At 38.6% G+C, this 26160-nt stretch overlaps 1 protein-coding gene across 3 annotated transcripts in view; it reads left to right on the top strand.

The window, feature by feature from the left end:
- The window catches only part of LOC131435452 (uncharacterized), a 69360-nt gene that overhangs the window by 30624 nt on the left and 12576 nt on the right, over positions 1–26160 (top strand). For all 3 annotated transcript variants that reach the window (XM_058603350.1, XM_058603352.1, XM_058603351.1), the window contains exons 3-8: positions 1967–2093; positions 8125–8288; positions 8536–8710; positions 20098–20140; positions 20207–20627; positions 20688–21419. In XM_058603350.1, coding sequence (XP_058459333.1) covers positions 1979–2093; positions 8125–8288; positions 8536–8710; positions 20098–20140; positions 20207–20627; positions 20688–21419 — 1650 coding nt within the window. In that variant the 5' untranslated portion in view covers positions 1967–1978. The remainder of the gene's footprint in view (positions 1–1966; positions 2094–8124; positions 8289–8535; positions 8711–20097; positions 20141–20206; positions 20628–20687; positions 21420–26160) is intronic.

The following is a 26160-nucleotide window of genomic DNA, read 5'->3' as shown; positions in this document are numbered from 1 at the left end:
CATAGTGGCGTTTCTAGGAGGGGTAGCGCAACGTTTTTAGGGGAGCGGCAAACCAATCGTTAGGATTTTTTTGCTCTTCTAAGTTATCATTCCGGAGGTGGAGTACAGAGTATTATCATTCCGGAGGTGGACTCCGCAGCCGACTCATGAGTGTATAGGACTATTTCATGACCAGTGCTACGATCCTACGGACATTAAGAATCCTTCCAAGTCAGGACTCGAACATACGACATCCGTTATGTTATGTTAACAGTTATGTTAATGATAGTTTGTGAAAAGTTTTTGTGAAAGTTGTTGTTTACAATAATACAATAATACTTCATATGTTTAGTAGCATTGAAAAGTCTTTCTATTTTGAAATTTGTACATTGTGTTTTATAATAAAATTACTAAGACAGAAATCAAGCAATCAATTTTCATTATTACAGCTTTTGTTTGCTTTACTGTAAAATGTAAGACTGACAGGTTTTTAGTGGCAATGCTAGGTCATGAAGTAAATATGATATAACATTCTACCAAACAATTGCAGCGTGATGACTTGTTAGCAACTTAGATGAGTTGTTAGCAGTTTCCCAAACTGTGAAATTTTTGCACTAATAATAATAAAATGACAATTTTCGGCTGATGTCATTTAGGATTGCATTCACGTTCAGCTTCGCCACAATGACATCATCTCGCCCGCACAAATGCTCGCCACAGCATTCATAAGTCTACTGGTTAACCTGCAAACTCCACCTCTCCAACGCAGCAATAAATTGATACGGAAATGGCGTTGGCGGATCTCGGAACTGACACACTGTCATAGTGCTGTCCGTGTATTTCCGCGAGGTCATCATCTATCGGAGTGGGATAGGAGTTATGAACTTCCTAACGATGCGTTCATGAGATTCATGTTTCATATGGAAGTGTTGGAAAACACTTTTGGTTTTGCCATTTGGGGCACTCGTTTATCATTTCGACGTTTTTAGAGATGCTTTCACTCAATCACTCCTACAATAAACTGTTTAGGTGATTACAATCAGGTACAAGCGTTTTGCTTCTCACAGTTCGCTCACTGAGTCAATGTTTCAACTCTTCCAAAACCACTAAAACGTGCTCATTTCTGGCCCATTTATATTCCACAGTGTCACTCCTTTTATGGAATCTTCATGGCATAAGAGCTTATTTTTATCTCCAGTGCACGTTTCCTGATGAGCTCAATCAGTTATTGTCTCTCGCTCTCGCTTCTTCTCATCGTTTCCCTGGTTTTATGTATCATTCCGCAAATGCAAAACCTGGCTAACCCCAGGGTCTAAGCGTGCAACCGAATTCCGGCAAAGACCCCCTGAATGTTGTGACACTTCACCGTAAACCTCAGATTACTCTAACAAGATTAATCATACCCAATCAACCATCCGGAATTCGTTTGTTCCGTTACCTTGACTCGGTGACGACTCTCGACTTGGGCCGGCCCGAAATCGGAGATTCGCTAAATAAGGCAAGACCACACACTCGGACTGGCAAAGGCCTTTGCCATGGTCAACCTCGTAGCGGTAGCAACGGCAGCACTTTATGGCAACAATACGCTGCACCGGAGAGATCTCGCTGAAGCAATGCGGGCACTTGTAAACTTTGCGCAGAGCAACTTCGGAGCACGAGGCTTTTGGGCGGTGCGCTGATCGTCAGTATGTGACTGTTATTTATTTATTTTGTTGTTGTGGTGCGCGACCTTCGCCGTAGCAAGGGTTAATAAACTGTGCAGCAGGAAGCTCACTATGTTGGTTATGTTATAAGTACTTTTTTTATCCTGCAATGTTTACGGAGATCGGATGATTTATTTCAAACTTCTAAGTTCTTTCTTCAAAATGATTCATTATTTGGAAAGTGTTTAGCGAATGACAATCAATTCCAGTATAGCTTAAAACAAATTTTATCCAATAGAAAATCCATCAGTAGTACTAATCCAATCTTTGGTTTCTATTTGCAGGACTGCTAAATCATGACAACCACCCGAGAGCGACGAGAAGAATATCACTCCAATGTAGTTCGCACATTGACCCCTTCAGGACCACTTTCACCCGGTACGCACACGACTGAGTTCGATAGTAATCTAGGTAAGAACACGTGAGATATGAGACATTTTTTATGTTATTACTGGAGTAGCGAGATGAATAGCGTAGGAGTTGAAACAGTTGTCTTTCAATATGGTTAACATTCTAATAAAATTCTCCAGTTTACTGCTAATCAAGGCTGTTCTGTCCATCGTCATGTGCTTCTCGAACAAGCGTTGACCAAAAAGAAATCGCATAATCTTTACTTTGCTTAAATAACAACTAACACGAAATACAATAAACAATTTTTAACACATCCGTTTAAAATAATGCCTTGTTCGATTTGCCGTTCTTCATAGAGAGGATATAGAATTGCTGGAAAATCCTAGTTTTGATCGAAGACCCGTAGTGTTACAAACCACTCTACTTAGCTCGATGAGATCGGAAAATGTCTCTGTGATAAATCGGTTATCACTTCCGGTTTCAGAGATATAATGGTATAAGTAACGTAATCAACAAAACGCTCTTAAATTATATTCGTTTAATTTCCTAGAAAATGTCGGAACCGATTTCACCATGCTAAGAATCGCTTGAAAGCTATTAGTGTTTTATTGGTCAAGTTCGAAGATCTAAAGGCTGTCGCTTCTGATTGCGGAAATATAATGGCGTAAGTGACGTAACCGGCAAATCGAATATTTTTCTCGACGTTCAATTTCCTCAGAGATGGCTGAACCGATTTCAACAAGCTTGGCATGGGGAAAGCTTCTATTGAGTCATTGATCAAGTTCAAATATCAAACGGCCATCACTTCTAGTTCCGTAGATATAATGACGTAAGTGACGTAACCGACTAGCCGCACTTTGTTATGTTTTTCGGTTTTTGTTTTCATGTAAATTTAAATTAAAAACGTGATTAATCCACCTAACAGTGAGATGATACCTTTTTTATCAATCCGCATGTGTTTTTTGCATGAATATTCTTCGGTGTTTTAGTTCTCATGACATTATTTTAATGACCGTCGTTTTACGAAGCAGTTTGAGAATTCAGTCATTCTGACATTACCGTGTAATGTCTAAACTGCAAATCAATTTAAACGGGTGACAGTCGATTGAACATTCCATGAGATGTCGAAGTAAATTCCACTTTAGAGTTTACGGTTATTCACGGTACTTCAAGAGCCGGTATTCAGGAACCAGCATAACCTAAACGGATTCGTATAGCCATAAATTAATATGACGAATGAACTGCAATAGTTTTGAGTCCAACTTTGAAGCTTTTTTGGGATGGAAATCTTCTATACTACTTTTCATATGAATCTGAATTTGTAGAAAACGGTTTAGCCATCTCAGAGAAAATTGAGTGAAATTATTTCTCACACACGCATTTGCTAATCTCGACGAACTGAGTCGTATGGTATATGGAAGTTATGTTCTTCCAGCATTTATTGCTGTAAGTAGTTTGAATCAATTTAATTATGGAATTACTTTCAACTCGAAAATGCTGATATCATCTGGTTTACAAATGCCATATTCGAACGATTATGTTGCCAAAAATGAACCGTGCCAAAATCGGTCCGAGGCAAAATGTCATAAAAAAGATGCTGTACACAGTCTTTTTGGTACTTAGGAACAATTGTATGTAACAGTATAAAAAATCGCGTCTCACGTTGCTCCCAAGCATTGCTTTATCATATAGCGCTCAAAACTCCTACTACTGGTATAGGGGGAAAAGTCGCTTATACAAAAATGTCGATATCTCCGTTGAAAATGGATGGATTTTAACAATCTATAGCTTGTTGGATAGCTATTACCTTGTGGAATCTGGGTATAGAAACATATTCTGTTTTCAAGGTCAAGTGTGACAGATACTGTCAAAAAACTAAAAATTTTGACATAAAACTTCGTATAACTCAAAAAGTAAACATCCGATCTCAAAACCATTCAATAGCGTTCTGGGTGACGAGGAGACCTTTTATTTGCGACTAGTTTGATCAAAATCGGTCCAGCCATCTCTGAGATCTCGACCTCTTTGTTGACAACACACACACACACACACACTTACATACACACACACACACACACACACACACACACACACACACACACACACACACACACACACACACACACACACACACACACACACACACACACACGGACATTTGCTCAGTTCGTTGAGCTGAATCGATTGGTATATGACATTCGGCCCTCCGGGCCTCGGAAAATTTTTCTAAAGTTTGAGCGAATTCTATACCTATTTATTAAATTTATAAAGAAAGGTAAAACAACGATTTTATCCCAAGATAGGTAATTATGCAATGTTGTAAATTGCAAAATGGGTGTTTTCACGGAAAAAAACTATTTGAGTAATTTTTGAAGAAAACACTTTTTTAATCCACCTAGTGGTGTAATGATGCCTTTCTCATATTACTTATATTTTCAAAAATATCACTAGAAGATTTTGTGAAAAAACTTTTTTTTTTAAACTTGAACAAAATGAAAAACATTCTTTGAGTATAAACTAACATAACCTTTTCAATTTGTAAACAGTTATGTCAAATTAATATAAATTTTTCTTCAATTTGCATTGTCGCAGTAAATGATTTAACACTCTTTACCCTATAGTACTGGAACCGGAAGTGGGATGCGGATGAAATTAAACAGCAACCTTTGAGACTATAGGAACTTTTATTTAAGCCTGTTTGTTGAAATCGATCAAATCATCTCTGAGAAAATTGAGTGAGTCTTATTTTAAACTTTTTGACCACTATTTCCGGTACTTATGGAACCGGGTACTTGGAACCAGTATAGCCGAAGTCGGTTCGTTTAGTAAGTAACTGATATAGCCTACAAATTGAATCAGTTTTAAGCCAAATCTAGAAGAATTTAACCCTTTTTTGCATCGTCGCTCTAAATGACGGTGCGAAATTCAATAGCAACCTATGAGACTATGAGATTTTTCATTTTATGAGTGACATTATTTGACACATACTCGCACAATTTTTCAAGTGATTGCATAAACTTTCTATATGAGAAAGGCAATAGGTGTACTTTTATAGAAAAGTATCATTATCATGATCTTATAATAACACTAACAAGTAGGTACAAATTGAATAAAAGAATCAGAAATTTACATTTTTTAACCTGAAAAATATAAATTTTAATGCGGCAACTCGGCACGCTATACGAAATTGAACAAAGCACTCTGCGAACGGAGCAAAGCCGCACGTACTAGTTTTGCATCGTCATTTTGAATGACGATTTGAATGTTTTGACACTCATCGCCCTATAATTTCGGAATCGGAGGTCGAATCTGAACGAAATTGAACAGTATATTTAAAGACCATAAGAGCTTTATTTGAATCATGATTATATAAAATCGGCTTAGCAGTTGCTGAGAAATCGAAATGAGTTCCGTTTTATGAGATTTTCTTCACTATTATCAGTGCTTTCGGAAGCGGAAACCGATTACTAGTAGTCCCAAATTAGTTTTGTATATTCACACCAACAAGATCTACCAACTAGATGAGTTTATCAGTAAGTTTTATAAAAATGTGCACCTCGTTTCGTTATCGCTTGTGAAAAAATACTCATGAAATTGAAAATTTTCACTAATCCCACTGTAATACCGGAAGTAAGATCTGGATCAACTTTTCAGGGACTTTTTAAAGAATTTTAAGACCTTTTATTTGCTTCCTGGTTTGTGAAAATCGGTTAAGAAATTTCCGAGAAAATTGAGTGCGCGTTTTTAATAAGTTTGCACATATTTTCTTGTAATTCTGGAACCGGAAGTCGGATCCAAATGAAATGTCAAAAAATTGTCTGAGGCTATTAGATCATTTATTTGAATCTTAATTTGTGAGAATCGGTTCCGCCGTCTCTGAGAAACGTGTGTGACTATTTATTTTTTCCTTTTTTTGGTGCATATCATCCTGTAATTCAGGAACCGGAAGTCGGATCCAAATGAAACTCAGGAACTTTGTATACCTTTCATATGAATCTAAGTTTGTGAAAATAGGTTCAGTCATTTCTGGGAAACTTGAGTGATATTATTTGTCACACACACACACACACACACACACACACACGCACACACACACACACACACACACACACACACACACACACACACACACACACACACACACACACACACACACACACACACACACACACACACACACACACACACACACACACACACACACACACACACACACACACACACACACACACACACACACACACACACACACACACACACACATTTTGTGATCTCGACGAACTGAGTCGAATGGTATATGACACTCGGCCCTCCGGGCCTCTGTTATAAAGTCGGTTTTCACAGCGATTGCATAGCCTTTCTATATGAGAAAAGCAAAAACGTTTTTCCAACTAAAACTTTTTCTTGTGCAAGCTAATTTTTTCCATTTCTTTTTTGTATTTTTATTGAAAACTAAATCAAACGAAAAGTCAATATCATTAAGGAATCCAATGAAACTAAATTTATGAGGAGATTTTAGTGAACAGATTTTTTCCCTTAAATGCGCCCATCTTGCAATGTATGAAAGGTAAAATTTTAAATTTTAAGTTTTACTTTAAATTTTTATAATTGCACTGAGGTTTCCTTTTACGCCGCGTGAAAAACCGCCCAAGACAAACCGCGTAGCTTCGGAAAACTGCGTAAAAAAACACAAAACAGTAAACTATTGTTTTGATATCAAATATTTTATAAATGAATGAAACGTGTCAAAAAAAAAATTCAGAAAGATCGACTTTGGGACTTAATTTTTTTTGAAATTTTCCGAAATCGATTGTTTTTTTATGCCAAATGTCTTATAAATGCATAAAACGTTGACATCTGGTGTAAACCCAGAAAAAAAAATTTTTCACGTTCGAGAATTTGAGACCGCGTAACTTCGGAAATCCGCTTAGAAAAAAAACCGCAAAATGGAAGAAATTTTTTGGTTGATGCCAAATGTCTTGAGATTTCCGAAATGGAAAATTATTTCTTGATGCCAAATGTCTTATGCCAAATGAAAACGCATGAAACGTCGAGATCTGGTGTAATCTAAAATTTTATTTCAAATCGAAAATTTTCTAAGTGTCAAAAAGTTGATGTAAAAAAAAATTCGGGGTAGCACCAGATCTCGATGTTTCATGCATTTCTAAAACAAAACAAGAAAACCGCGTAACTTGGGAAATCCTCGTAAAAAAACCTCGTAGCTTTGGAAATCCGCATAAAAAACTGCTTACTTCGGAAATTCGCGTATAAACACCGCATAAAAAATCGCCTAAAAAGACCTTAGTGTATAATTATAAACTTGTCTATCGCTTACTTCGATTGAAGCTGATGTTGTATTTCCATGGATACAAACAACATGTAATCATGGATACCACTTTATGTTATTTCCACTGCTATATCGTTCCTACTGGTCGTTCTTAATATAAATTAAGGAAAAGGTATTCACATACATACTATAACAACGAACAAACCATTAAGGAATAAGGTAGCTGACGCGTAATATTTAAGCATAGCCTCCACACACTCAAAACTAGTTTTACCGAAAATTTCAACATGTTTTATTCATGCAATAGAAAGTTATACACAAGTGTTGAATTCTTTTTTTCGACTACATTTTCAAGTCCTGATGTGTTTATTATGTATTTATCAAGCGTAATACCAATACTACGTAGGTCATCATCAACTTGATCACTATGCTCTCTCCTCTCTATCTGGTTTAAACGGGATCAGATTCAAGAATTATTTTTACTAGGCTGTCGTCCAGCATCCTAACGATAACATGTCCGGTCCGTCGTAGCATCGCGGGTCTCCAGAAGGCAAAATAATACATCTATTACATATCTTGTACATTATCAAAGATAATCCTGTCCTATGAGAATGTAGCAAATATACGAAAGAATCAAACCAACTGAAACATTAATTTCAGCTCAAACCAAGCTTTGCTATATTGGGACCCGAGCGCATTCTTTCATTCAAAATTTTTTTTCTCTAGAGTTACTCGACTGCACGACCAAACGGGAGCAAGAGCTGGTCTCATTACTAAGATTTCCTTTTTTTCTTTTCTTCGCAGATAACCTTTTGGAGGACCTACAGGCAAGTGTTTCCCGCCCGGGTAGCTCGCTAGGTCAACCCATTACCGGCAGCTACCAAACGACCCGTGAAGTGCAGTATTTGCAGCCAGCCAATGTCACCACCGTTGCCCGGGAGCGTTCGCTCAGTCCCAGTGTTCAGACGGTAAGTGTGGGAAAACAGCAGGAAGGTATAATAACTTTTTAGAGTCGGGTCGCTAAAGCGCTTATAAATGCAGTTTTTACTTCATTGAAGTACTATTTTCCTGTAGATTATCTGACTGTCTTTAAATTTAAATATATAGAAAATTCTAAAAAATTCATGCACTAATTTTTCCCTTTTTTGCATACATGCAAATGAAAATAGCATCATGATTAATACCTTTCTCTTTTCATGACATTCGACACGACAGAGCGAACGTAAATTATACAAAACATCCAAATACGAATACAAGAGTAGCAGTTCCAGTGGCGGCGGACCTGTCACCGGATCGGAAGGGGTCAGCGAAGTTTACCAGCGCAACATCAATCAACTTGACACGCTGTTGAACGACCTTGAAAGAGAGCGCGACTCTTCCTTGGACCGAAGTAAGTGAAGATATTCGATACCCTTTGTTTAGATTTGACGAATCTCAAGTTCACCGTAGTCTAAACAAACTGCAATGACAACCTAGGTTAGTTCTACAGTCGAACACAGTTTCCATTTGAAATTTTAACGGCCTGCAAGACGCCGTTTTTCGTTCAACCGATGATTAACCGTGACGGCGGAGAACGCTTCATGAGGGCTGGCAAAAGTGTTACAATGTCATTCAAATTCTTAATTTAGACTGTGCCGAGAAGCAAGAGGGCGCAACACACAAAACGACGGATTCATTCACGGTGTGAAATTTCGTGACACAGCGAGACGAGCAAGTGAAAACAACCGCACAATAAAAAAAAAACAAACATTAAGGCGCATTCGCTGTTGAGTCAGTGTGATTCATCGAAAGAGTAGGGTTTTAGTCAGCAGGAACGAATTATGGCCGGCTGATAGTAATCTGGAAAATGTTGTTTATGGAAGATGAGTTATGTCCTAGAAATGAAGTATGACGACACAGTCTAATCTGTTAAAATAATCGCTTTGTACAAAGCACATCTGGATTCATCTTTCAAATATCCGCTCTTATAAAACTCATCTCAAGGAAAGAGAGTTATGAAATGTGCCACATTGAGCAATAATTACACAATTAGTGGCATGGTATGTGGTGGTTCAACATATATACGATTTTTTGGTACGCCACTGTTTGCGCTGTCTACAATTTCAATAGGTATCCGCTGTTGACCTGCAGTCGAACCACGGTCACAAAACTTTTGGATAGAAAAGAAAATTCCCGTCAAGTTTTAGTAATTCCCGTCAAGTTTTAGAAGAAATTATTTGACAGTTGACTCTTCAACTTTTTTGAAAAAAAATAATTTTGGATTTTAGTGTTAAACTAAAAAACCCTTCTATATCCGCCTAGTGGTGTGATAAATCCTTTCTCTTTCTTCAAAACAGTCTCATAAAAGCATATTTTATCTTTTTATTAAATAATTTGTGACACTAATTTGGGCTCATTTTTGACACCAATTGATTCAGATTGAATCCAGTAGTTCACAAAAGCATTCTTCACTGTTCATATCACATAGTAGGCATCATTTTTCCAACCAATTGTTCGACATTTGCCGTGCCTATTTGTATGAGAAGAGTGATGCTAATCTAAAAACCCTTCCTAATCTACCTAGTGGTGTGATAATATCTTTCTCTTCTTTCATAACAGTCTCATGGAAATATATTTCATACATGAAATTTCCGAAATCGTTGATGCCAAAAGGCTTAGAATTGCATGAAACGTCGAGGTTTAGTGTCATCTCGAAAAAAAAAAATTTTATTGAAAAAATCGACTTTTTGGGACTCAAAATTTTTCTAAGTCCCAGAAAGTTGATATTTTCGAAAAAAATTTTTTGAGATGACACTAAATCTCGACGTTTCATGCAGTTTTAAGAGTTTCGGCATCAAAAAAAAAATTCGATTTTGGAAATTTCATGTATGGTGCTTTTTCAAGATCGAAAATTTTCAAACTTTTACCGCCGAGCAGCACCCCTTACCCATGTCCGATTTAGCTCAAATTTTGCATGAGGCCTTTTTTCGAGGTGCTTAAACTTTTGAACAAAAGCGCTTTACGAGATTAGAGGTGATCCCAAAATATTGGCACCCTTATATACATTAGAGTAGTAAAAAAACAAAATGTTTCGTCGGTTACGTCACTTATACAATTATATCTCCGGAACCAAAAGTCACAGCCATTTGGTCTTCGAACTTGATCAATGACCTACCAATAGCTTTCAAACGGGCCTAGACTTGTTAAAATCGGTTCAGCCATCTCCGAGAAACTTGCGCGGTAAAAAACTATACGTTTTGTCGGTTACGTCATGTATACCATCATATCTCCTGAACCAAAAGTCACGGCCATTTGATCTTCGAACTTCATCAATGGTCCAATAGTAGCTTTCAAACGAGCCTAAGTTTGTTAAAATCGGTTCAGTGATCTCTGAGAAAATTGAGCGCGTAAAAATACAACGTGTTTTGTCGGTTACATCACTTAGACAATCATATCTCCGGGACCGAAAGTCACAGCCATTTGATCTTTGAACTTGATGAATGGTCCAATAGTAGCACACACACACACACACACACACACACACACAGACATTTTCCGATCTCGTCGAACTAAGTCGAATGCTATATGGGTCTCCGAGGCTCCGTTCGAAAGTCGGGTTTTCAACAATTCTAATACTTTTCTATAGAGAAAGGCAAAACAATAGGGGAACCTCTGGTATGAAATGCAGGCCTAATTTCTTTGATATAAAATGCATTAGAGATGGTCGATTAAGCCTTTTTGCAAACCCGTCGGCAAGGATGGCTTTTATCGTATCAAAGAACGTTCACTCACAACTCTTCCACGATTGAATCAGTGCCATCAAAGTGAAACGGAAATCATCGCAACAACAAAAAAAACCGGCATGGTATATTTAACATAGAATAGACACCAGTGCAAGAGCGAATTTCGCTCGGTGAACCGTCTGAGAATCAACGGCTAGCACGCTGCTGTGGGGATTCTCTCTGAAGCAATAAAACGGTCGCTTATTCTCGTTTCGCGATCCGATTCTGTATGGGCAGTGGATAATGGCGATAGAATCATTTTACTATTGCCGCTTATTCTAACTATGTGCATATAACCTTTGTACAATTTGTTTCTATGAAAATGTCTGTGAATGCTCCACACAGGGGGTTTTTAAATATTGCAACCTAGTATGAGAATCATCAAGTCGAATCATCGATTCGATTTTCTGCGATAATTGTCAACTTGCGATCCTCTCTTGGTAAATTCCACACAGCGGCGATCATTATCAAACTGAAATTTTTTTAAGGGCCATGAAATACTCAGAGTATGAAGTGGAGCGAAGAAATGTAGAAAAATTCTCTCGCGTTTCATGCATTGAGAGTCTCGAATTCTTGTAGCATCTACTACCGGATTGAAAATGTTGTATACAATATAGATAAAAATCGAGCAGCTTCTGTCAAATTTTCAGCAATCACCAACACTGCCCGTCGGGTTTGGGTACCCAAACCCAAGATTAATTTTTCTTCCCAATCCGACCTGTACCCGATAAAAAAAACTAAAAACCATTACCCGAAAAAAAGTCCCTAAACCCGAAAAAACATATCTTTTTATATACTCGAATCCGACCAATACCCGTCGGATTCAGGTTCTACTGTGAATTCTTGAGATAGATTCTCAGAGTAAGATGGGGTAAAACGTACCTCCTAAAGAAAAATTGCTATAACTTAACTAAAGAAAATAAATCGTGAATGTTCCATGCACAACTACCTGAAGTCCCCATTATTATCAGAATTATGACCAAATATTCACTGTATGCATTGAAAAATAAGTTGAATATCTAATTTTTCAACGCTCTTGCAAATTTTCCATTCAAATATATGTGGGTCCGATCATGAAAAACATAAAAAATACGCATAATCACGGATTCAACAACGGGTCAACAAGGCAAAATGTACCCTTAAAAGTTTTTTCGTTAAATAAAAAAAGTCTTTTCATTGACGAAATACTGTCTAGACGGAAGATTGTTCGTTATTATTCTTTAAATTGTTAACTCATACGGAATTTTTGAAAGGAATTCCTAAGCATTTTACCCCACATAATTTGAGTCAATTTTTCCCTTTAAACATGAGATGATAGCTTTGACAATTATTCAAATTAATTGCAAATACATCATCTGAATTAGGCTGGTTTTAGAAAAATGAAAAATTGGCACAGAAATTCACTGGATACGTGATAAAAATCTGAGACTCAACATGGATTTATGCCCAAACGTTCAACTTCCACAAATTTAAAATCCTACACTCCCTTCATCATACGATCTTTGTTAGCACGACTGCAAGTAGATTCTAAATACACTGATTTCTCCGCTTCGTTCGACAAGATAAATCACAATTTCTAAGTTGAGTAATCTGGGATTTAGCGGTTCATTTTTGAATTGGTTTCAATCATATCTATTTGGCCGCGAAATGATAGCGAAAATAGAAGACTGTACTACAACACCATTCGCTGTTACCTCTGGAGTTCCTCAAGGAAGTCATCTTGGAACGTTCATATTTTTACTTTATCTTAACGATTTAAATTTCTCGATCAAGTGCATGAAATTATCTTATGCTGGTAACTTCTAACTATTTCTTATTATTAAATCAACAACTGATTCAGAGTTCTTACGGGAACGATTCGATAAGTTGACAGATTGATGTTATATTTTTGAACGCCTCCAATTGCTCCGTCATTTCTTTTAGTCGTAAACAGTTTTTAGTCGAATTTGACTACAATATTTCTACTATTCTCGAGATTATCAGTAAAAGACCTAGGTGTCCTTCTAGATTCTAAGTTGAATTTCAAGCAGCATATTGAATCTACTATCTCCAAAGCCTCCGAGTAGTTAGGATTCATTTTACGCTTTACTAAAGACTTTGAAGATATATGGGAAGATGGGGTAAAACGTACCACCGAGGCATAATGCACCTTTTGCTTTTCTCAAAAGTTACCAATTTTTTCACTGATATTTTAATGAAACTGAAAGTCCGCCATAACAACAGATCAGTGTTGGTGATTTCCGAAAATTTGACAGAAGCTGCTATATTGCCATCTATATTGTATACAACATTTTCAATCCGGTAGAAGCTGCTACAAGTACTCGAGTCTCTCAATGCATGAACCGCGAGAGAATTTTTCTACATTTCTTCGCTCCACTTCATACTCTAAGTATTTCACGGCCCTTAAAAAAACTTACAGTCTGATAATGATCGTTGCTGTGTGGAATTTCCCAAGAGAGAATCGCAAGTTGACAATTATCGCAGAAAATCGAATTGATGATTATATTTGATACTAGGTTGCAATATTTCAAAACCCTTGTGTGGAGCATTCACAGACATTTTCATAGACACAACTTATACAAAGGTTATATGCACATAGTTAGAATAAGCGGTAATAGTAAAATGATTCTATCGCAATTCGACGTGAACATTTCATAACAGCACATAAACCAATGGGAGATTCTCTTTGTTTACTTTCTCTTCTGTTAATAACACCTAAATTTTCACGTTCACTTACCAAATTTGCATATAGAATGAAAGAAAATATCTCCAGCTTTGTAACAGTATCACACATGTAACGAACAATTGCCTAATAACGCAGATATAATCGAAAGAGAAAGTAAACAAAGAGAATCTGTCAATTGTTTTAAGGCCCTTTTGAAATGTTCACGTCGAATTATCAGCTGCCTGTATAGAATCGAATCGCGAAACGAGAATAAGCGACCATTTGTGGCTTCAGAGAGGATCCCCACAGCAGCGTGCTAACCTTTGATTCTCAGAAATGTCATCGAGAGAAATTCGCTCTCGCACTGGTGCCTATTCTATGTTAAATGAGCCATACCGGGTTTTTGTTGTTACGAAGATATCCGTCTCTCTTTGATGGCACTGATTAAATCGTTTGAAGAGTTGCTGGTGAGCATTCTTTTAAACGATAAAAGCCATCCTTGCAACAGATTACTATGAAACTTTGGTAACGATGGTTCAATCATATCTGTAAAACTTTTAAAAAACCAATTAAGTTTCTGTTATAAGTAATTTTTTATGTTCGTTCCATAGTAATTTTCTACGGCGAGGAAGACGATTTTAATTGTGTAACCAGTGAACTTCTTTGCCAATCATTCGGGTTTCTAAAATTAATTTTAATACAGACGATGTATTTGCCATTTTAAAGAAAAATCGTCAAATTTATCGTCTCATATTGTTGGGGGCAAAACAACCCGAATTATGTGAGGCAAAATGCTCAAGAATTCGCTTACAACAATTATCCATAAATTATCAATTTAATGAATAATAGTGAACAATCTTCCACCTGGCAAATATTTCGTCAACGAAAAGTCTAAAGCTTTATTTAAAGAAGAAGGAGAAGTTTTATGAGGATGCATATTGCCCCGTTGTTTTGATGGATGTTTACCCGTTGTTTATGATCATCCTGCCTCTGTATTCAAATAATCGTCACTTCGCGTAATTTAGAATGTGTATTTTTCATGTTCTCCACGATCGGGCGTCATGCCCCGCGTATATTTCAATAGACATATTTTAAGGGTTTTAGAAAATAAGATATTTCATATATTTTTCAATGTATTCAGCGAGTAATTATACGTAATTTTGAGAAATAATGATGACGGAAGATAGTCATGCATGAATCCATAATCCTCTTCCGTGTTATTCTCTATAGTTAAGATATTGCTACATTTCCTAAGGGAGTACATTTTACCCCATCTATCCCTACACTGCTTAAAATCACTTTATTGCGCTTTGGTGCGCTCTACGTTTGAGTATGCTTTAGTTGACCACCTTACTACCAAAACGATGTCCGACGTATTGAAGCATTCCAACGCAAATTTGTCCGTTTCGCACTACGTCGTCTTCCATAGAGAAACCCTTCCAGACTTTCGAGTTAGCAAGACAGATGCAAAGTAATTGACTTCAAATTATTATCTGTTCGTCGCGGTGTTTACAAGGCAGTTTTTGTTGCACATCTTGTTCAGTCACGAATCGATTACTCTGAGCTCTGACAACTGTTACAGCCGGTTCGAATAGTAAATGGTAAAAGACCTTTATCACTACTTTCCGACATACCAGAGACTTGGGCGATTTGCATTGTTCAGATGCCTAAGCCCGACTCCTCTGGTAGAAAGTAAAAGCTAAGTTACTAAAAGATTTCTACTTGCTTAAATGACCCTCTGTCACGTCTCTCCTCTTTCGTTCTATATATTCACATCCTTGCTCTCCCTTGAGTACTATCATTCTATAATTTTCATTTTCTGTTTCTACAAAAATGGTCTCTGGTTAGGTGAATATCGCATAAAAAGTTACAACTAGATATTCATCGTCGTAATCTTCGCACCTATTCTTTTCTTCGGATTCCCCGCGCTATAACTTATTATGGATTCAACGAACCCTTTACTAACATGTGCCGCGTGTTCTATCACTGTTCCAGTACTTTTGACTTCCATCTATCACGTAATGTTCCTTAGATTGCTGGTTTAGATTTAGTTAGTTTTAGTCTAATCAGTATTAATAGACTATTAGTCTAATTAGTATTACTAATAAATTGAATTAAGTATGTGTCATTTGGATGATTGTAATTTTTTATGCAAAAGATAAGGAGGTTTTATGCCTGCTGGAGAGCAAGTTTGACAGAAACTAACACCAGTGGGTTTTTTTTTCGTGAATACGACTTACTTTACTATGGGGCGCCTTTTCAAAATTTACCCTCTGAGAGAGTGATAAATTTTTGATCGTGAATATCTCCTGTTGTATCTAATGAATCAACATAATTCTTGCGACATGCCATCGGAAATATGATCACAATTTTAAGATAAAATTTTCAGTTCTGTGACATAATCTCAAATAGTTCAAAATTAAACTTTCCGGAATTGTTTGGTATAATCGAGTATCAAAGGGGGTTATTCATAAGGCGCGTTTGCATTTCTCGTATTTTGAAAGCTCATAGCTCAGTGATCTGTGGAAGGATTTATATAATCTAACTATCAATAGAATCGAAAATTTTCAACTTGAACGTGTATTGCAACAACATTGAAGTTTTTCAATTGTACACTATTGAAAAACCTGTTTAATTCAACCCATGACAGCACCAGCCAATCAGAACGCGAGATGTATGCATCTATACAAGAGCATCCATATAAAAGTTGAGTGGTTCATTTTTGCTACCATTTGCTGAGCAACTGTTCCCGAAACAAGACACGCGAGAGCAACATCGAGGACCTGTCGTCTCACTGTTTCCCGTTCTGCGAACATGAAAAGGAATTTTGGCAAAGGGGCTGTCCGTACACCACTGCAGGAGCAGGTATAAAATGAAATGTGATGTGAGAAATAGCGTCATTTAAGTTAAAGCAGCTACTCTGAACGCACGAGACACCGCCAGCACGATGACGCCGAAAACCGATAGAAAGACCAGGCCATTTCAATTGTCTCGTACTGAAATTTCGAGACGAATCAGATATCTTCAAACTTCATAGCTTCAATAAAAATAAACTACAATTAAATTAAAAAGGAATTGTTTCAAGTTTGGAATATATAGTTGTAGAATAGTAGCTGTTTAATGTAACTAATCTGTACTTTAATGGAGGTGCATCGCTTCAAACTCTATTAGTGAAAAAGGGGAAAGCTTGCACAATTCATACAATTAATCAACTAACTGATATTCGAAAAAGTGATGGTAGCATGCCAGTTTTTTCGTATTCACGACATCCAGTTATGTCTCTGACATTACCCACCCGCCTTTTTTCTGTTTCTTAACAAACAAAAATCGTCTTCATAATTCTAGAAAAGTTACTATAGAACGAAAACTAAAAATTACAATAATAACAAAAGAACTTGCCAGAAATGTCGTGAAATATCAACGTTTCTGAAAACGGGCCCGTTTAGCACATCATCTTATGGCAAACATCTGAAAGGATTGTGTCTCTTCAGTTGATTATCGGATGATGAATTTTGGTGAAGCCCGGGATACTCTAACCCCCCAGATCCTCGGTAGTTACGCCACTTTCCCGTTTTTTATGACCTGAGCATACCAATTTTTGCCTTAGTCAAAAAAAAAAACGTTTTCCTTATTTTTTTTTATTTAAAAGATATTTTTATTCAGGCCTATTTGTGTACAAGCTTTACGTGGCCGAATTAGACGATTTTTTAAATAAAGAATTTTTTAAAGTGGATCTCGTTGTCACTCTTTTTCTAGGAGGAGAAGAGCTTCCATTTCCCTCCTGCGAGGGTTGAGGGGCACTTTGTTCGTAGCTCGTCTCATCCTCCATTGCCGCATCGGTGGTTTTGTTGTTGGTTTCCGTCTTCTTTTCGTTTTCCTTGTTGTTCGTAGTCTTGAGCTCGTTGCTAGTTGCTGTAGAAGCGCCTTGTTGTACATTGGTTGCAGTTGTTGGTTGGTTTAATGGTAAAACAGGAGTACTACGCTCACTAGTTTTCGTTGTTGAACGGTTGACCTTGTCTTTGGTTGAAGATGTTCTTTTCGCAGTTTCAGTGCAAGGTTTACCGTAGTGTGCAGGTTGTTCACAAAACTGACATGTAACCAGCCGATTTCCATAGGTAATCAGCGTTTTACACGGATGTGTCCCACCTTGACCACAAATGATGTAAGATTGAATTGCCTTACGTAGTTGCATACGTACCACTCGCACGCCATTCCGGATGCCGGGGAAAAAATTCCGCCATACTTCTCTTTCGATGGAAAGAACTTCACCGTACTGCGACATGATTTCCCGAACGCACTGATCGCTGGTCTGCGGGGGCATTGTCCACCATGTGTACAGGAATTTTGTATTTAATGTTGTCACACTCAACGCTGTGCACCTCGTTGTTAACCGAAGCGAATGCAATTGCATCGCTTTCACGTTTAAACATAATGTACACACAGTTCGACGCCTTGTTGAATTGAATCTCAGTTACAATATTAGCGTCTAGATGCATTCCTTCTTTAAGTAAGATTTCAATTTCATTTGCTGCTGGTCTAACTTTGCAAGCTTGAAATCAATACAAATTGAATTTAGTCTTGTTGGCCAAGTTTCAGGCTTTGTTAAATCGTAGTTGACCATTCCTTACACTCTATTGTTCACTGCACTGTACTGTCTTTGTTGCTTTTGCTTCGACCGCAACCGATTTTCGACTGTGTTGGGTGAGATGCGAGCACGAACTGAGTTTTCCTTATTGTTGTAAAACGTTGGAAATGCATGACAGATCCCCGGAAATCCTTTCCAAAATAGATTTCTACAGTTGGTTTAAAGACTGAAATTATGAAATTTGCGATAATAATTATCGTTAATTTTGATTGTGTTTAAGAAACCGGAAAGTTTAGATCCGATATTATACCTTCCTCGTTTGCATTGTTGTCAACGATGAAATTATACGGTAAAATTCACAGATATTATCACATTACGGACTAATGATGAATTACATAACGCGCACGGAGAACCCTTCGATCATAAAATTGCGATATCGCAGTTTTTTATTTTTGCGATAGTTGATTTAACTAATTTATTTTTGATTCAACCAATATGGTTTTTGATTTGCATATATTCAAGTAGTTGAAAATTATGTTGTTTTGAATGCTGTCAAATGCCGGAGACAGTTGAAAGCAAAACAATAATTGCAATGCAAAATCAGCAATTTTTTTAGTTAAAATCTGTTCGCGTCGCTTCAAAATGTCAATGAAAACAACATCGATGTGTAGACTTAAGAATGGAGGATTCCGACACGATGGTTAAAGTGTTTGGTGAAATTGTGTTCATTCGATTTAAGAATTTTATGATAACAAGTGTTTATCTAACAGCGGTGTTGTGGTAAAGTTAACCTCGTTTGAGATGAAAAAGATTTGGTGACAAATTAGAAAATGTTAATGAATGATCATCTCGTAATCTTTCAGGTATGCGCAAAATTTTTTTGCTTCAAATTCGATCATTATTTACTTCCAGCAGACTGTTTTACTTCCAGCTGTTTGATACCGATGATGATGTTCATGCATTAGCAATAAAACGCTTCTTGACATGAATTTAATTTATAAAAGTAACAGGAGCGAAGGGTTTCAAACGCACAGAACGCGCTGCGATTGAATGGCGCGTTTGAATTGCCGTCGCAAAATTCCAATTCCCAGCCGTTGATGCACTCAAGCTCATTTAAATTGACTAAAATTATCAGTGCATAACTTTAGTTCAACCGTTTGAAGGCATCATTTTAGGTAAATTTAATAATTTATTTTTTTAGAATTTAGATCTTTACTGATCTCAAAACAAACAAACAAATAAAACCGATTTATTTTTCAACTAACAGAATTTTGTTTCAATAACAACACCAGTTATTTCAACTAAAATATTTGTTGAAATTGAAAGGTATGTGTCCTCACTAATTGACAGCATTTTTTTCTCAAACAGTTGAATTAGTTGTTTCAACCATCGTTTCTGCTAATCGAAAAACAAAAATGACAGTTTAGTTAAAACAACAATCGATTAGTTGTACCAAATTTTAACCAATCGAATTCAGAAAATCAACTAATATTCTGGTTGAAATGGGATCGCGGGTGGTTCCGTGCGAGTAGTAAAACCATGCTCAGATAGCAATTCAGAAAATCACAAGATTGCTTATGAAAATCTCTACTTCTTAATGGAATTGAATACTGATACTACGAATCTCTTAGATTCGAGGTTTGAACATGTGACAGTTGTTTTGCACCCCTTATTCTGATCCGAGATACATCATTAGTAATTTGCAGTTATTTACTTTGATTGAAAACATCACTACGTAATAATTATCAATCATCAACCATTTGCAGGTCAACGTAGCCACAGCCGTACTGGCATCGATTCTGGATTAACGTGAGTAATATTTTTAAAAGTAACTATTATTTGAATAATAATGTTTCTTACCCCTTATGACGCTAGTGAGTCTGGATCGAAAATCGTCAAAACTACTCACACTTATTCGTCAGCTACCGGCAAACAGCCTGTCTCCAGAGAACTAGTATTTGATTCCCCGGGTAGCTACGAAGTCCGTCAGTCCCGATCACGCCACCGTAGTCCATCGTATGAAAATGACTCGACCACGGTAAAAAATGTATCCTACAGTTCCGACCAGAGTGGTATCTACGGAGGAATAAATCGTTCTCGCACGGTGACCCCGGTCCGATCCGAACAGTATTATACCGAAACACGTACCGTTTCACCGAACGCCGAACTTGTACCACGAAATGTTCATTACAACGAAACGGTCTCCGTGGATACTATTCCGGCGTCAAAAGCTTTGGCCAATATTCCACTATCCGACAATATATTGCCGCGACCGAATACCAAGGTAACCACAACGGTAAGTGCGTGAACAATTTCTGAAATTTGTTCAAATGTTTACAATTATCTTTAATTTTAGGTTCGCACATACACATACGAACTTCCGCCTGACAGCGAACTGAACCAAACGTTATCCTATCGCAACGAATCGTTCAACCAAACCTCTAACACCTTGCCTGTTGCCTATCCGGAACGTGATTTGTCTCCAACTCAACATGTGACGCCAACTTCTAAGACCATTCTGGTCAAGAACGAAACCATCAACACAACGAATAACGTTCAAGAATACCCGGTTCCGACTATTCTAGACCATCAACTACCGCCGAACACAGCCAAAACCATCTACTACAAGAAGGATACCAAACACTCAACAACCAACACGTATCCAGTCTACCCGGATCACCCGACCGGTCCCCTTACGACCAATTTCAGAGCGATCGATGCCCCTCCAATCGGAGACAATCCCCCACCACGTCCAATCAAGTACACGGAGAGCCCCTCTTACCCACCGGGAACAAACACATATATTTACCGCGAAGAACGCACCAACAGAACCAACAATCGGTACGGATCCCCAGTTCCCATCGTAGAATATCCGGACCGGCATGGAACATACCCGAGAGAGCCACAACCAACTACCGTGACATATAAGTACAGCTCAACCACTACCAACGCTTCTAGGAATATATATCCACCACCGGAGGAACGAGAACCACTGCTGCAGCCCTTCCCCACAGAAGGAATTCCGCCTAGTGAGATAGACGGAAATCCTCCCAAGAGGGTTGATGATTTAATGGCGACACTTGGAGAGGTTAGTGCTTTTGGGTTTTCCCGGTTTAACTTTTTGGTTACGTTACTGCCGAATGCGGCGTTATTGATTTCTTAAATAATTTGAAATGTGATCTTCCTGCCAAATAACTAATCTTGTAACCTTCATTCGCAACTACTTCTGCATGGAGAACTCTCCAGGCATCATGTCAGATTGCTAGAAATTCTAGATTTACTATTGTCAAAATCTAGCAATCTTTCCATTGGGTACTGAGATTTGCATTTCTCATAAAAAAAGGTTATGGAATCTCTCGAAAATTCAGTTATAGTAACACTTGAACCGAATTGACCAGTATCAAGTGCCTTTCAACTTCGTTCGTCGAATTGAGCAATGATTGTGTGTATGTGAATGGGTCAATTAATGTCACTCAATTCACGGAGAGATGGCTATATCGATTTTCACAAATCTTTGATAAATTGAAGGTCTTATGATCCAATAGGTTTCAGTTGTATTTTAACTTGTAGATTTCATGTTTCGGAAGACAAATTCTTTCACTGAGTAGGTAGGTAAAAACTTGATTTCTATGATTTACATGCTCAAAATCATGGTTCAGAATTCTGGGCCAGAATACTATACCAGAATTCAATTCTATAATTCTAGAATTCAATAATTTCACTCCAGAATCTAAGCCAAGGTACATAATTTAAGTCTTGAATCTAGGTCTAGAAATCAGATTCATGTCCCGAATCCAGGGTGCAGAGTCTCAGCACTACCTCAAGCTCTAGAATTCCGTTTCAGAATTCAGGTTCTGGGCCAAAATTCAAGTCTAGAGCTCAGATTCAAAATCTAAGTTCAGGTCCAGAGTTCAGGTCTATGTTCAGAATTCAGCTATATCAGAGTCCAAATTAGTGATGGGCGAGCGCTCATGAGCCGTTCATTTAAACCGACTCGTAGCAATGAACGAACGAACCACGGCTCTTTAAAATTGAACCTCGGCTCTCAAGAATAGCCTTGGCTCTCAACATTAAAAGATAACCAAGCTACGAACCGTGGTTCATCCGCGCTGCCGTACAAATTTGACAATCGTGGCCTTCTAACGACAATTCGACATGTAGATTGCGTTGTTGTTTAAACGATGATGTTTTTTAATGAAGCTTTCAAAAATACATAAGAAAATTTATTCTCCAGTGAGTTTTCGATGAATTCTGTTGTAATAGGAGAAGAAACCTAGATTTTTTCTAATTGGAATTTCAACTACCTCCAGTTGTGAAACACAACGTTAGATCGCCCATACCGCTCATGTATTTCCGTGGCTCACACTCACTCTTTCGAAACCACTTCTCAACGTTGACATTTGTTGACAAAGAACCAATGAGCCGTTCAATTAAACCGGCTCATACTAAAGAGCGTTCGGTTCAGAGCCGCTCATTGAAATGAGCCGTATTGCCCATCACTTGTCCAAATCCAGCTCCAGAACTCCGATCTAGATTCTAGATTCTAGATCCAGAATTCAGGTGCAGATTTTATATCTAGAATCCCGGTCCAAACTCCAGTTCTAGAATTCAGATCCAGAATACAAAACCTAGTTCAGAATCCAGCTTCTGAGCCAGAGTTCAGATCCAGGACCCATGTGAGGAATCCTGATCCAAAGTGCAGGTTTAAAAATTAGGTGCAGAATCCATGTACAGGCTCCAGTTCTAGAATTCAGGCCCAAAATTCAGGTCCCGAATCAGAACACCGGTTTCAAATCCTGGTTCTGAGTCGAAATTCAGGTCCAGGATCACAATCCCGGTCCAGAATCCAGGTTATGAGCCAGAATTTAGGTCTATGATTAGAATTCTAGTACAGAACTCCGGTTCTGTATTCATTTCCAGAGTTTCGGTCTAGAATCCGGGTCAGGAGTTGAATTCAGAATTCATGTCCAGATTTCAGATTCAGACTCTTATTCTAGAACTTCGGTTCAGAGTCCTGGTTCAGGTTCAGAATTCAGGAATTTCGCTTCATAATCCAAACCAGAACTTCAATTTAAAACTAAAACTTAAGCCCATCTCCTGAATCCAGATCTTCAATCTTAATCTAAAACTCTTCAGTATCTAGTTCCAGAATCCAAATCCAAGTCCAGAGTCTAGGTGAAAAAATTTACTTCAGAATTCAGGTTTAAAAATCTGGTGCAGAATCCCAGTACAGACTCGAGTTGTTCTGGTCCTAACTTATAGTCCAAAATCCAGATTCTGTGCCAGAATTCAGGTCTAGAACTCAGCTCCAGAATCCAGTTCTAGATCCAGAATTCGGGTCTATTTCCAGAATTCTTGTCCAGAATTCGGGTCCAGATTTCTGTTCCAAAACTCCGGTTCAGCATCTAGTTCCAGAGTCTAAATCCAGTTCCAGATTCTAGAGATCAAGATTCCAGATCAAGAATTCTGATCAAGATTTCCGATCCAGAATTAAGGTGCAGATTTTAGATTCAGAAATCTGTTCCAGAATTTCAGTCCAGACTCCTGTTCTCGAATTCAGGCCCAGGATCCAGATCCAGGTCCAGAATCTCGGTTCAGAATCCAGATTCTGATCCAAAATTCAGGTCTAGAACTTCGGTCCAGAATCCAGGTCCAGAATTTCGGTTCCGCATCAAGTTACCGAGTCCAAGTTCAGCTCCAGAAACCAGGTTCAGAATTAAGATCCAGATTTTAGGTCCAGAATCCTGATTCAAACTTAGGTCTAGAATTCAGGTCCAAAACCCATGTAAGGAATTCTGATCCAGAGTTCTTACTTACTTACTTAAGGCTCCTGCGCACCCCGAGTGGTGCAAAGGGCCGACTAGAAAGATCTCCATCCTGGGCGATTGCCCGCCATTGCCTTAGGTTAGATTTCGGTCGACTTCTTTTATTTCTTTATAGAGGCTACGCCGCCATGAGCCTCTGGTTCTGCCTCTGGAAGGGGTCACCGTGTTCACATCCAACGATTTGGTTTTGTTGACATTGATTGCTAAGCCTGCCGATGAGGAGCGTTCGGCAAGGTCGTCAAGCTTACTCTGCATGTCAAGCTTACTCTGCGCCGTTGTGCTAGGAGTGCAACGTCATCAGCCAATTCGAGGTCGTTCAGGTGCTCCATAGTTATGCCATAGCAGCCCACGGTCAATCGCACCCACCAGGATCTCGTCGATTACGATGAGGAACAGTAGCGGTGATAGAATACATCCTTGCCTCACGCCAGCTACGACCCGGATGGGTTCAGACAAGACCCCGTTGTATAGAACTCTGCATGAGAAGGCCTCGTACTGCGCTTCGATGAGGGCGATGATTTTCTCAGGTACTCCCTTGCGTCTCAGGGCGTCCCATATATTATAAACATATAAAACCAAATAAAGGGACTCTTGGAATTCATTGACTTGCTTCAGGATGATACGGAGCGTGACAATATGGTCCGCACAGGATCTTTCAGCCTGCTGTCGACGGAGAGTTGCATCGATCTTCTCCTGGATCCGGAATAGGATCACTTTGCATAGAACTTTTAGAACGGTACAGCGGCCTTCTCTCCTTCGTCGGCGAGGGAGTCCGCCCATGCTCGCTTGTCCCGTCTACATGAGCGTTTTACTTTCTTCTCCAGAGCCGACTATCGTTGACGGGCCGAATATATGGCTCCTCGGGATTTGGATCGCTGTATTGCGGCTTTGGCTCCTCTTCGCTCCTCTATTTTCGTCCAGGTCTCATCAGTGATCCATTGCTTTCTCTGGGTGCGCAGTTCACCCAGATATTCTCGCTGGTGACGATGAAGGCATTCTTGATGGCAGTCCATTGGTCTTCAACGCTGCCACCTTCCGGAATATCTGCAGCACGAGTCTGCAGTTCCACAGTGAAGTACCTTTTCATTGTGGTATCATCCAGTCGGCGTGTGTTAAACCGCCTCGAACTATGGCGTCCCATAATGCGCTCATAATTCGAGTTATCGGATCCGATCTTCGCGTTGAAGTCGCCCATACAGATCATGAAGTCGCCCTTCGGAATTCTATCTACGGTGGCATTGAGTTAACTGTAGAAGTTCTCTTTGTCTTGCAGGTCGGTAGCATCGGTTGGCGCGTAAGTATGGATTATAGTGAGGTTTCGAACCCTTGTTCTGAACCTGGCAACGATTATCCTTTCACTTATAGGCTCCTACTTCATAAGCGCAAAGTGTGCCTGGGCGCTCAGTAGGAAGCCAACTCCACGGTGCCGGGGAGCGTGTTCACTTCGTAGGTCAGAGTATAGCAGAATTTGTCCCGATGGTATTCTGTGTTCTCCAAAGTTCGGCCAATGGACTTCACTGAGTCCTAGGATCTCAAGTTTCATTCGACGCGCCTCGTTGCAAGTTGTGCCAGTTTACCCTGCTGGGCTAGGGTTAAAACGTTCCGTGTTCCTATTCGTGTCCGTTGTTTCATGCTAAATGTCGTTGCCGTTAAATCAGTCCGTATCAGTCGGAGTTGAACAGTCGTTCGCACCGCACGCGTATAGCTCTTGGCTCCTGGAATTTTTTTTCTGGCTACCTAGAGTTTCATTGATTCAAGGCTTCAGTCTTTTTCAAGGCTACCTGAATCACTAACTAAGTGACTAAGTGATACAAAGAGTGATATTAGAGTGACTAAGAAATTAATCAGCCTTTTTTAAGGCTAGCTAGGAGTCTAATCGAAGACTAATTTAGCCTAGTTAATTTAATTTAAAATTTCATTAATTTCAAAAATGCCTGCGTCCAACCGGAAAGGCAACAAGCCTAAGGCTAAAAATAATTCAATACGGAATAAATCACAATCCGT

The sequence above is a fragment of the Malaya genurostris genome, chromosome 3 (genome assembly GCF_030247185.1).
Source record: "Malaya genurostris strain Urasoe2022 chromosome 3, Malgen_1.1, whole genome shotgun sequence".
Classification (NCBI taxonomy): domain Eukaryota; kingdom Metazoa; phylum Arthropoda; class Insecta; order Diptera; family Culicidae; genus Malaya; species Malaya genurostris.
This window is presented reverse-complemented; position numbering and strand designations above follow the sequence as displayed.